The following is a 12262-nucleotide window of genomic DNA, read 5'->3' as shown; positions in this document are numbered from 1 at the left end:
TTTCCTAGACTGGCTCTTTATGTGGCATCTGGGATACAACAGCCTCAGGAAAGGTCTCTGTTAGTCCTTGACCACACCTGTGCCTGAGACCTTCCAGAGGAGCACTGTTCACGTCTTCCACTTCCAGAGCTGAAGGCCCACCCTTTCCCCGTTCTTCCTGGATGGATCTCACCAGAAGGGTGGCACCAGGAAGAGAAAAGAGCAAGATACAGGGAATGGAGATTGTATCAAGAGTCTGAAAGGCCTGTCTTTCCCTTCATTCTCCAAACAAAAAGCTTTTTATAGCCAGGTCTCGCCACCTGCTGGTTGGTGTTCAACAGCATTATTCAAAAAGTTTTGTTGATGTATCATCAATGTAAATGTTCTCTAAATTTATGAAATTAAAAAAACATTATTCTAATCTAAACATATTGTTTAATGTGAGTATATATAAAATCTTCTGGCTATTAAATTTTTTATTTAAGGGGGAAAAGAGACCATTAAGAGGGAATGGATTAATAGGATGCTGAGTTTAAAAATAAAAATTAGGATTTTTAGGTTGAAAACTATGACCCCAAATGAAGTAAAAATAAATCCATAAACCAAATGAACTCACTAGAGAGGATAAAAACATAGTACATGTATCTTGCATAAAAGAAAAACTTTTAAGAAACAACATCTCAATGGCCTGTAATCCCAGGACTCTGGGAAGCTGAGGCAGAAGGATCACAAGTTCAAGCCTATCCTGGGCAACTTAGCAACTTACAGAGAACCTATCTCAAAATTAAAAATTAAAAATAGGTGGGGGGTGCGGCTCAATGTAAATACCCTGGTTTCAATCCTCAGTACTGTGCACCCTACCCCCCAAAAACCCTCACAGGCTTCGTAAGTAATCTAAAATGCTAGTTTCTAACTTCATATATTTTAAACATTATAAACTCTTATGCTGAGTAGTATCACACTCTTTCAAATGACTTCAGTACTTGGTAAAGCGTTGCATAAGCCCCAACAATACTGTTCCCAATTCATTCATGCTCACAGCCTTTCTTCTGCTATAAGTGATCACATCCCGGTTGTCCAATCTGCTCTCAAACCATTCTTTCATCAATTCTGAAACAAAAAGCCTTAGTTTAACTTAGAAATCCACCTAACCTCATTCAACCTCAAAAACTTAGAAAAATAACAACCTTTGACACTAGGTAACAAACTACAAATAAATCTTGCAAATAAAGTTTCCAAGTTTAACAGTGGACAAATGTTTACTTAAAAAAATTTTAATATTTTTGCAGTGTATGATTACAATTTTTGTGGGTAGCAGATACAAATACATATACATCTTTTTATTCCTCTTCCTCTCTTTTCATCTCTAGATCCCCTTCCCATTTACAAAAGGTCTATTTCCGTTTTCTCCGTTCTTATTTTTTGCTCTTTATTTATACTTTAATTTTCTCATGTAAGTTATGGGATATTTTAGCTTGTGTGTCTGATTTATTTCACTTAAAATTATGGTATCCAGGTGCATCCGTTTTTCCTACAAATGACTCAAATTTACCTTTCTTTAGGGCAGAGTAGTACTCCAGAACAGACCATTTTCCTTGTGCATTCATCTGTTGATGGACATATAGGTCACTTCCAAAATGTACCTATTATGAGTTGTGCTGCTATAAACATGGCTACACATGTATCACTGCAGTATGATTTTTTTTGGTACTGGAATTGAATTTAGGACCTTACGCTTGTGAGGCAGCCGGTAGCTCCACTGAGCTAAATCCCTGGCCCTGTAGTATGATGTTTTTAATTCTTGGGAAAATACCTAGAACAGCTGGGTCTAATAGAATTTCTAGTTTAATTTTTTGAGAACTCTATGTTGATTTCCATAGTGGTTGCACTAGTTTATATTTCCATCAACAAAGTAACAGGGTGTTTTTTCCCCCTGCAGCCTTGCCAGTATTTGTTATGGATTTCTTGATAGAGGCTATTATTTTTCTGGGGGAAGATGGAATCTCAATGTTGTTTTAATTTGCAAGTGTTTACTTTTGATTTACAAAGAAAATCATAGGAAATTTGCTTATGACAGTTTTTTTTCTTTAAACTTAATAACTTGGCATTTAAGGTGAAACAAGCTATGGGTAGGAACTTGCCTTATATTTTCCAAATACCTACTGCTCTTCTTGGATTGAAACTGGAGTCATAGAACCAAACAAGGTGTATGTAATACCATCATACCAAAAGAGAATAGGTGAAGAATCTACATTCTTATGTACAATAACTTTTCTTTTATACTATTTAGCAGAGAATAATATCTCTCACATATTGCTATCAAACAGAAAAAGTGATTAAGGTTTCCTGAAGTTTGTGACAAAGAACCACAAACTGGGTGTTTTAAAACAACAGAAATATTTATTTTATATATTCTTTTTTGGTTCTACAAGAGCATAATCACGGTGCCTAGGAAACCATGCTTCCTCTGAAACTTTGGATAGCATCTTTCTTCCTCTTCCTAAGTCCTGGTGATGGCTGGCAATCCTTGATACTCTTTGACTGGCAATTGCATCCCTCAGTCTCTGCCCTCATGGGACATGGTCTTATTCTAGTTGTTTTCTCTCTTCTTAAAAGGTCACCAATCATAATGGATTTGGACCCATCCTAATAACCCCACTTTAACTTGATTACATCGAATAGACCCTAGTTTCAAGGGAAAGGCCTTCAGAATATTTTGGGGTGATATTTCAACCCACAATATATTTCTTATGGGGTGCTTTTCACACTAATGTGGCGAAGGACTAATGACTTAGCAACATTAAAACTGAATTTCAAGCAGTACGGTGATCTAACACTAAAATTTAGTTATTTCATATTTCTGCTCAAAGCTCTTCAAAGGCTAGAATCTAACTCTTTTGTATGGTATGACCTGGTCATACTTGCCCATTCTTCCCTTCCATTTTCCCTCCTCACAGCTAAACTACATTTTGGTGGTATCTGGAATTTGAGTTATGATGGAAAACTATGGTAAATGTTTAAATTAGTAAAAAATTATTACATTAAGACACATTTCCTTTAAACCCCCTCAAAAATACTCCGTCTTCAAACACACTGAACTGCTTCAGAAAGTAGCTGAAATTACAGGAGTGTGCTATTACACCAGGCTCACATTCCACATTTCTTAAACTTTTGCTCATATATCCCATATCAAAGCCTTATATACAGAACATGTTTGAAATAAGAGCTCAGAATATCAAGCATTTACTTCAAAAAATTATCTCCTTAAAAATGATTTAAATGAGGCCTTGTGAAATGCTTAGGAAGCCAAGTCAAGATAACATTATAGAAAACATTCACATTTTGCTCAAGTGGTCTCTGAAAAACACAAATTTCTAGAAAAATAAGTTCTGAGATCTGTAAAGCTTGTTCCCCATTTATTTTTTGTTGCGATTCAGAAATACAAGATATGAAAATTAGGTTACAATTCTGCCACAAAAGCTTCTAAAGTAGCAAACGCAAGTTCTAACATGTATCAAAATAGCCATGTGTTCTTTTGTCAATTTAAAAATGTCTTTAGAGTTGTCACTTCAAGCAAGTGTAAAATATAATAACAATTACCTCCTCTTCAAAATATCAAATCCACAGCTATAATGAGCTATAATCTCAACAGCAACATCCAGTCCTGAATTGGAAAGTTATGGTTAGCCGGTACTTTTAAAACCAATCTACTAAAAATTTAAAGAATAAGACACAAAGCATCTTACATCAAAAAATATAAATATTTAAAAGTGACCTCAAGTGAGTAATACTAATGTTTAAATTAAAACATGATGTAATAAAATTAAACCTGATGACATAATTCATTTAAAAAAACTGGTATTGCCTTCTTCTAGAAAGAAACATACAATTCTTTGAATTGAATGAAATCAGTATTACCAAAATGCTTTCACCACCTAAATATCAGAAATAGTCTCTTGCAGTTTCACTTGCAGGAATCAACACATGGTTTAACAGATCCAGATGAATGTTTTTAACTAAATATATGTAGGTATTAATGTAGAGACCACCATAACAGCATTTTAGTCTTTTTAACTGTGAAAATTAACTTTAAAAATGTAGAACAAACAATTTTCACATTTTTTTTTCTTTTTTTGTAAAGCTGAAGATCAAACCCAGGGCCTCACACATGCCAGGCAAGCACTTTTAACACTGAGCTACATCCCTAGGCCATGATTTTTGTTTTTGAAAATAGAAATAACGACTGTTTTCTTTACATTTTTCAAGTATAAAATGTCTTTGAACATATTTTGGAAATTTATATGCCTGAATATTAACTTATAAATACAGTCACAAATATATTACAATAAAACGATAAAACTAAACCAGCAGAGCTGACACTTCAGAACTGAAATTCATATAAGCTGTTGGTGGTCACATAGAGTCAACAGTTCAACAGGATTGCAATTAAACTTCTAGGGCTGGGGGCGGGCAGTGAATCTCAGTGGTAGAGCTCAGGCTTAGCATGCACAAGGCACTGGGTTCAAACTCCAGCAACAGTAATGATAATTTTTTAAAACTATGGCCATAGGTAAGATTCATCCACAATAGGTATTACACATCAATGTGATCCTTAAAAAAAAGATCAACAGTTTCCCTAACAGCTGGCTTAAAGGTCCTCTTTTCTTCTTCTTCCCAACAGAAAAACAAGTTGTACAAAAATCAAGCCAAAAGAGATTAAAACATTTTTGAATTTTCTTTGTAATATTTCCATGTTTTGGATGGAGTCAGAATATCGTGGGAAGCTGCCTAAATGACTTCAATTCCTTACCCAAAACCCTCTGGGCCAGATGTTTTTCCAAATTCGTAATTTGTTGGATTTTAAAAAGGTAACATGGGGGCATATAATGGGTATCAAGAAACTCCTCCTTGGAATTTGGCAATACCTATAAAATCAAACCTGTTGATATTTCAAACAGGCACATGAAATGGCACAAAAAAACACAGTAACTGTGCACCAGTTCAAGTCTGCTAACGAATTATGGCATCAAATTGAGAAAAATAAGCAAACTTAGTTTTAGAGTTTGAGGATAAGGGGATGTGGACCTTTAACATCTCTGACGAAGCTTATTCCATTTCATTATGACCTCTGTGAATCTGCTCTTGTGCCTGACCTATACTGACTTACGGACAGTATCTCCCACTGCAGAAAGGGGTTCTCAAATTTGTTCAGACATTAGATTACCTGAGTAACAGTACTCACTGACAATAGTTTGAAAAATATATATACTGTAATAACTATTGCTAATTTTATGAAATCCAACACCACCTTAAGACTAGATTTTAATAATCAGCAGAGCATACCAACATTGAAGGTGTGTTTATAAGAAAAATAAAACTGAGAAATGTATAAATATTAATATAATTTAGGAAAATACATTATGTCTTTTTAGCAGCTGCACAATGTGACTCCACATAGACTGCAAACTTTGGCTATGAAAGACTAAAAGATTCATGAGACCATTTTGGCATCAACATACTCTTGCAAACTGTAATCAAGTTATACCAAGCAATTTATATATTAATAATTTCTTCTGTATTTATCAGTGTCTAAATTTGCCATTTGCAGATCTTGATACCATGGAGCCATTAAACATCTTATTATTTAAGAATTAAGTCACTTTTTAAAGTCAAAAGCTTCAAAAGCAAAAAAAAAATTCTGGCTATAATTTCTAGGTCTGCTATTTTTTTTTTTTTTTACAATAAAAAATTTTCTTCTTCAAAAGTAGAAGTCTTTTCCCATCCGAGGAACTGGAATGCACTACTGTATGTGCAGGGATGAGCAGTGTGTGCAATGGACAAACAGGATGCCACAGTGGAGGTGGACAGGACAGATAATAGGCACTTGCTGTAGAAATCCATGAAATGAACAGGTCTTGTAACCCAGAAACAGCATTCACAGGGCTAGGATTTCCAGGGCTTTACAAAGGGAGGAGTGGGCTTCTGTAACATGTGGTAGGAAGATACTGTTCTCAGGGCAGTGGGAGAGTCATAGAAAAATGGGCGATTATTGTATTTCAAAAAAATGAGTATCTTCAAAAGTATTCATCTTTTTTCTCAATGAGTATAATTTAAATATACAATCATCAGCCTTTCCTAAAAGCTACATATATGCTACTAGGTTAAGAATGTCACACTTTTTATTTATTTTTTTGTTTTAATGAACTCATGAATTAATTTAAAAAGTCAAGTCAAAAATCTTAGCTGGTCTTTTTTCTTCTTTTACAAAAATATTACAGCAGTACAATCCAGGTTTGTTTGGTGTTTTTTTGGTACTGGAGATTGAACTTGGGACCTTGCGCTTTCAAGGCAAGCGCTGGAACCACTGAGCTAAATCCCCGGCCCACTACAGCAGTATAAGCAAAGTTGGACAAGGGACAGAAGGGAAGAACAGACAGACACTAACATAGAACAGGTGAACTTCAGCTCTTCATGGCTATTGAGGAAACTGTAAACTTCTGTAAGCATCTAAGATTTTATTTTCTCTTCAGAAAACACTTGAGGAGGCTGCCTTTCTCCATGAATGAAAACTGCAAAGTCCTAAGCATCAGTCAAAAGAAGACAAGAAAGCATTGTTTCCCTACTGGAAAAGACTGACTCCTTACCTTCTGCTGCATTGCTCTCTCCCGTCCCCCTTGTCACTTTGTGGGATCAAAGAGAGAGAGGTTCTAATAGCAGCAGAACAAGCATGACAGGGAGATGTCCAGACACACTGGCAATGCATACAACTCATCTTGAGTAAAATACACCAAGTTAAGAAGAAAAAGCCCAGGGCCGGGGATTTAGCTCAGTGGTTCTGTTGCCTGCCTCAAAAGAACAAGGACCCAAGTTCGATCCCCGGTACCAAAAACAAACAAACAAACAAAAAAGAAGAAGAAAAAGCCCAGAAACCCATACACTGCCTTTCATGGAAAGTTTAAAAAAGCCCCCAGGACTTATGTGCCGTAAAGTACATTTCTGGACTTCATCTCTATGAGGGGGGAAAAAAATAAATAGAAAAAAATTCCACTTATCATTCTGGAATTCCATTCTTCACCCTGCTGACACATTGTCAGTTCTCACACTACCACTGCTCCACCTCAAAGGATCGCCTATTCCATATTTGCATAGTGTTAATAATATTGTCTGGAGTTGGACTTCTATCCCTTTGCCTGAAGCCAGATTTCTGAAGAGTTCTGGTCCAATCTTACATATTCAAACAAAAGACAAGTGTCTGTAGGCTAAAAATTGGGTCCAATGTAGCAGCAAGCTGTTCGAATTATCTGGAAACAGTTCTTTTTTCCCCAAATGGATGACAATTAGGCAGTTTTGTCTGCAATTTCAGATTTTGCTCTCTGCATCATGCAGCGACGAACTATGCTATCAAAACTTCCAAGGTAAAACAGAGCAATAGTTCGGAAAAGGCCCATAGTGACCACCTGCAAGACAAAACAGAGACCTTTTAGTTCATCCAGCAGTGCAATACAATAGTTCGCTTTATTTCAAGGAATTGAGGTCTTGGTAATTTCTAGGACACATTTTCTAATCTGCTCCAAGGATAAGTATAATGAAAACTTTGTAAATGTCAGTAAGTTCTGAGAATAGAACATGTCTACTCTGTACCACTGTATAGCCCTGAGCCTGCCAGAGAGATAAAATATTTGTCTGATTAATAAATTCCAACCATAAAAAGAACAAACTGGTATTTCTGTAACTGCTAGGGAAGACCAACTGCAGCACCCCAAAGAGCCTAACTGTAAGCAACCAACAATTCTTTGGTTCAAGATTTATGTTCTGAGCACAAGAATGAGCCTCTACCCTAGGTGGTGAGAATACTGTGGTGAACAAGACACACCTCTGCCCTCTCTGAGGTTTTTTTTCTTTTGAGATTCTATGTTGCCCTGGCTGGTCCTAAACTCCTCCTGTGTAGCTGAGACTACAAGTGGGTGCTTCCAGACTTGAGCTTGTTTGTTAATTGGAAAGACAATCAAGCAAAAAGGCAATTACGTTTCAGGGTCAAGGCAGCAATTAACTATATCCATTCACTGTCGATCTTCCCTTTAACAGATTCTCACTAAAGCAATTCTAAATGGGATCTTGAAAAGGTATAAAACTACACGGAGAAAGAGGTACAGTTTCAAACGTGCCAAGACTCAAAAAAATCTGTCTCCCATACAACGACACCCCCCCCACACACACCCTGGAGAGCTACAACAAGAGGTAAAGAAAATGAGGGGATCAACAAAGAAAGACACTGTCATGAGATCCAGGAAACAAGGGGCCCAACATAAGAGACAGGCAGAGGGATTTTCCAGGACCACCAGGACGGGGAGAAGCCAGGCATCAGCTCTGGGCCATGCCTGTGCAGTGATGCTGACTGGTAGGCCCCAGGCTCCAGGAGGAACTCCTTCCTGAAGGAAACAGACATAGCTGGTATTTCTGAATACTGTATGTGAAGAGGAGACGAATATGGTCAGTGAAGAATTTAAGGCTGAATTAATAATACACAGAAACAGTACATGGGAAAGGGGCAAAAATTTCAGGGAAAACAAAAAGTTGGGTTTTTTGAACAGGAAAAGTAATCATCATATAATACACGACACTCGGCTCTGAATAGTATTTAAGTAATCACAAAAATGATCTTCTCAAACACATATCTAACAAATGACAATACGACAGAATGACAATTTAAATAATGTAACAAAGTGAGAGTGGGGAGGAGGATGGTAAGGAGAAGAGCTAAGTCCTCATCTCTCACAGTGAAGGTAATAATCTGATATGCCAGCCTAGGAAGAGAGAAGGAGCAAGGGAGGTATGCAGTCTGAGGGAGAGAGGTGACTAAGCAAGACTTTGCTGTAAGAACAGGGAGCAATTGCCCTTGAGAAAGGTGCAGAGGAGGAATCTGAAGGAGGCCCCACTGTTTATCTTTCTTTTTCTTTTCTTCTTTCCTGGGGACTGAATCCAGGGCCTCACACATGCTAGGCAAGTGCTCTATCACTGAGCTACAACCCCAGCTATTTTATATTTTTAATTTAATTTATTTTGAGACAGGGTTTTGCTAGGTTGCCAATGCTGATCTCAAATTTGCAATCTTCCTGCCTCAGTCTCTGGAGTTGCTGGGATTAAACATGTGAGCCACCATGCTTAACAAAGGTCCACTGTTTTTCAGAGCAACTGCAAACCAGTTTCAAACTAGGATAAGTTTCAAAAACAAAAAACAAAGGGAAGCTAGCAAAGGCCAAACTATGAAGACTAAAAAGTTCACTGGTAGGCAGAGGCTGAAGGGAAGGATGAAAAGATGCCACTCAATGAAATTTTAGGGCAGTGAAATGATTCTGCATGACACTATAATGGGAGATAGGTATTAGGCATTTGTCAAAACCCACAGAAATGCATACTACCAAAAGTAAACCATAGCATAAACTGCAGGCTTTATTTGATAATAATATGTTAATACCAGTTCATCAACTGAAACAGATGTATGATGCTAAGGCAAGGCACAATGTTAGTAACAGGAGAAACTGGAGTCCCTCACCTCTTCTTTAGCATGGTTCCCCTGCTCTGCTTCCCAGTCACTATGAACTAAGCACTGCTCTATCATGCCATTCTGCCATGATGTTCCTAGCTTGGAGCCAGCCCACCTTGGACTGAATTTCCTGAAATATTGAGCCAAATTAAATCCCTCCTCTTTTAAATTGTGGATGTCAAGGAATGTGTCTTAGAGAAGGGAAAGCTGATTAGTATAGTACCTAACTGGCTTTAAGTACCTGCACAATGCTGTACAACCACTACCACTATCCATTTCCAGAATTTTCTTATCTCAAAGAGAAACTGTACCCACTGAATATTTTTTATTTTGTTTTCTTTCCTGTTAGTTTGGAAGCTGTACACTCTCTTATCACTGAAATTATCTTAGCATTTACAGTTGTACCCTCGATTTATTAAACTCCAGTGTTAATTGGTACTCATACCCTGTTTCTATACAACGCAAAAACTTTAAAACACTAACTACTCTTAACCATGTTTCCCTCTTGTGCTATTATTCTTGCTCATGTTAATCATATATATGTATATGTATATATATATTAAACCTATCATGTGTTATAAGTGTTTTAGATAGTCAATATTTGTTTATTTTTGCCATATATTTGCCTTTTTACTGATTTTTATTCTGTCTTGCATTTCTGATTTGTGATCTGGGATAATATTTTAATATTTGAAAAATACTTATTAGTTCTTCTACTGGTGTAATTTCTCTCATTTGTGTCCTCTCTAAAAATATCTGCTAGCCAGGTGTGGTGGTATACACTTGTAATCCCAGCACTTGGGAGCCTGAGGCAGGAGATATACAAGTTCAAGGCTAGCCTGGGCTACATAGTGAGTTCAAGGCCAGCTTGGACTACATAGTGAGATCTTGTATGTATGTATGTATAAATAAATAAATTAGGAGAAACTGTGTGTGTGAGGGGGGGTGTATATGGGAACTCTGTACTTTCCACATTTTCTATAAACCTAAAAACTTCTACAAAACAAAGCTGATTATTATTTTTTTAAATGAGAGAGAGAACCTTGAGAAAAAAAACTATTACAATACAGCCTTATAAAGCACTACCATAGGGTTAAGTATAGGTATTGTATCCAGTCCTGGTGTACTGCAGTAAAAGCAAAGTTGCAGTTCAGACCTGAAGGAAGATTAGAAGCTGTCAAGATAAAGGAAATCTGGGGATGAGGGCCATAGAGAAAGTCCCGTAAAGAACAGAGGGCAGAGGGTACAGAAAGAAAGAGAAGGAGCCAGAAAGGTTAGTGGGGCTGGCAGAAGAGGGCTTGTGCTATGTGCTGGGATTTAAGCTTCATCCTGATGGTACTGGGGAGCCACAGAAGGCTTCGTGCAGGGTGGATCTGCAGTCTAAAAACACAGGTGGAAATGTGATGGCACACTCAAGTGTACGTGGCAGGGTTGGGCAGGGTGTTGCAGACCAAGGGATTTGGAGGTGGGAGGGTGGGCAGGGACTGTTGTAGGGGAGCAGCTGCCACCTGTCTCCACTGATTACTGCCTGCTGAGAATGCAGCTCTTGTTTAGCCAGATCTGATTTGCTAAGAAAAGTTTGAAATCTGGACTTTTTATGTAAAAATCTAATTTTGAAACTAAACACACTCATGCCAGGTGAACCACAACAATGCTTTTCTGGCCCCTGGGGGACTCATTAACAACCTCTGGCTCACAAATTACACAACTCAGGGTCAACTGCAGGAAGCCAGGCCTGAGCTCTAGAAGCAGCACTGGGGCTACTGAAAGGAAGGGGATAAGGCTGGGGGAAGAGAGAGGCAGGGGCAGGACAGTCAGGGACTACACCTCAGCTTCTGGCTGAGGTGAGTAAATGTATGCACCAATCATGGAGACAGAACCATGGTGGCAGGAGGTGGGGGAGACCACAGAATGCTGGGGAAATATGAAGCTCTGTTGAACTGGATGTGTAGCCACTTTCCAGGGAAAATACAGAACTGGAGTCAGGAGGCAGTTATGGGCTGGACTTTATGTGGCACATGTGTGTGGAGGCAGCAGTTATGAGAAATCAATCAGATTGCTCAAGGAGAAGGTATGGACTTCGTGCACCGGCCCGACTCTGGCATTCTCGAATTCCTGTTCAGGGCAGACACTTGCTGCTGGGGCACAATGACGCACAAGAGAGACAGGGACTCTGTCTCCAAAGAGCATACATCCAACAGAGTCTGATCAGAAAAAAATGACAAAATGGTGGGTATACTTCGGGTGACAAGAAAAAGGACTTACGAAAGACCTTGAGGAAAACTAGCAATAAAATCATTTGCCTCAGTCTTATGTGGTCCCCTGCATAGAAGTTAATGCTCTGTTACAAACCAACCCTTAGCTTTGCTTCCGGAGCAATCTCCGTATTAGAACTCTAATTACACTACCCTGCACTATTAATACCTTTCTCATCAGTCTCTTCCACTAGAGTGCAGGTGCCCTGTGTTAGCAGTTGCCTAACATCTCCAGAGTAAACAGCACGCAGGATGTACAACAATGAGCAATTAATGTCCATTAATTTGTGTGTCCTGGACAAAACTATAAATTCCTAAAGGTAAGGATTACGTTTAATCCTTGATTGTGGCTTAGCTACTAGTGACCCAACTCATCAAAGGATGATTTCCAGACTAGTATCTCATTATTTATAATTATTTGCAAGCCCACCCTAAATTACTATATACAGAGATCTCCATTTTTCCAATATTTTAGAGCAGTAGC

At 38.1% G+C, this 12262-nt stretch overlaps 1 protein-coding gene across 1 annotated transcript in view; it reads right to left on the bottom strand.

The window, feature by feature from the left end:
- Positions 1 to 5700: 5700 nt before the first annotated feature.
- Positions 5701 to 12262, bottom strand: part of Kdsr (3-ketodihydrosphingosine reductase) — a 41314-nt gene continuing 34752 nt past the window's right edge. The window contains exon 10 of the mRNA XM_004858447.4: positions 5701 to 7436. Within this exon, the coding sequence (XP_004858504.1) occupies positions 7317 to 7436 (120 nt within the window). The 3' untranslated portion in view covers positions 5701 to 7316. The remainder of the gene's footprint in view (positions 7437 to 12262) is intronic.

Source organism: Heterocephalus glaber, unplaced genomic scaffold, assembly GCF_053883595.1.
Source record: "Heterocephalus glaber isolate CG9 unplaced genomic scaffold, H.glaber_assembly_v1.0 deba00000331, whole genome shotgun sequence".
In the NCBI taxonomy this organism is placed as follows: Eukaryota; Metazoa; Chordata; class Mammalia; order Rodentia; family Bathyergidae; genus Heterocephalus; species Heterocephalus glaber.
This window is presented reverse-complemented; position numbering and strand designations above follow the sequence as displayed.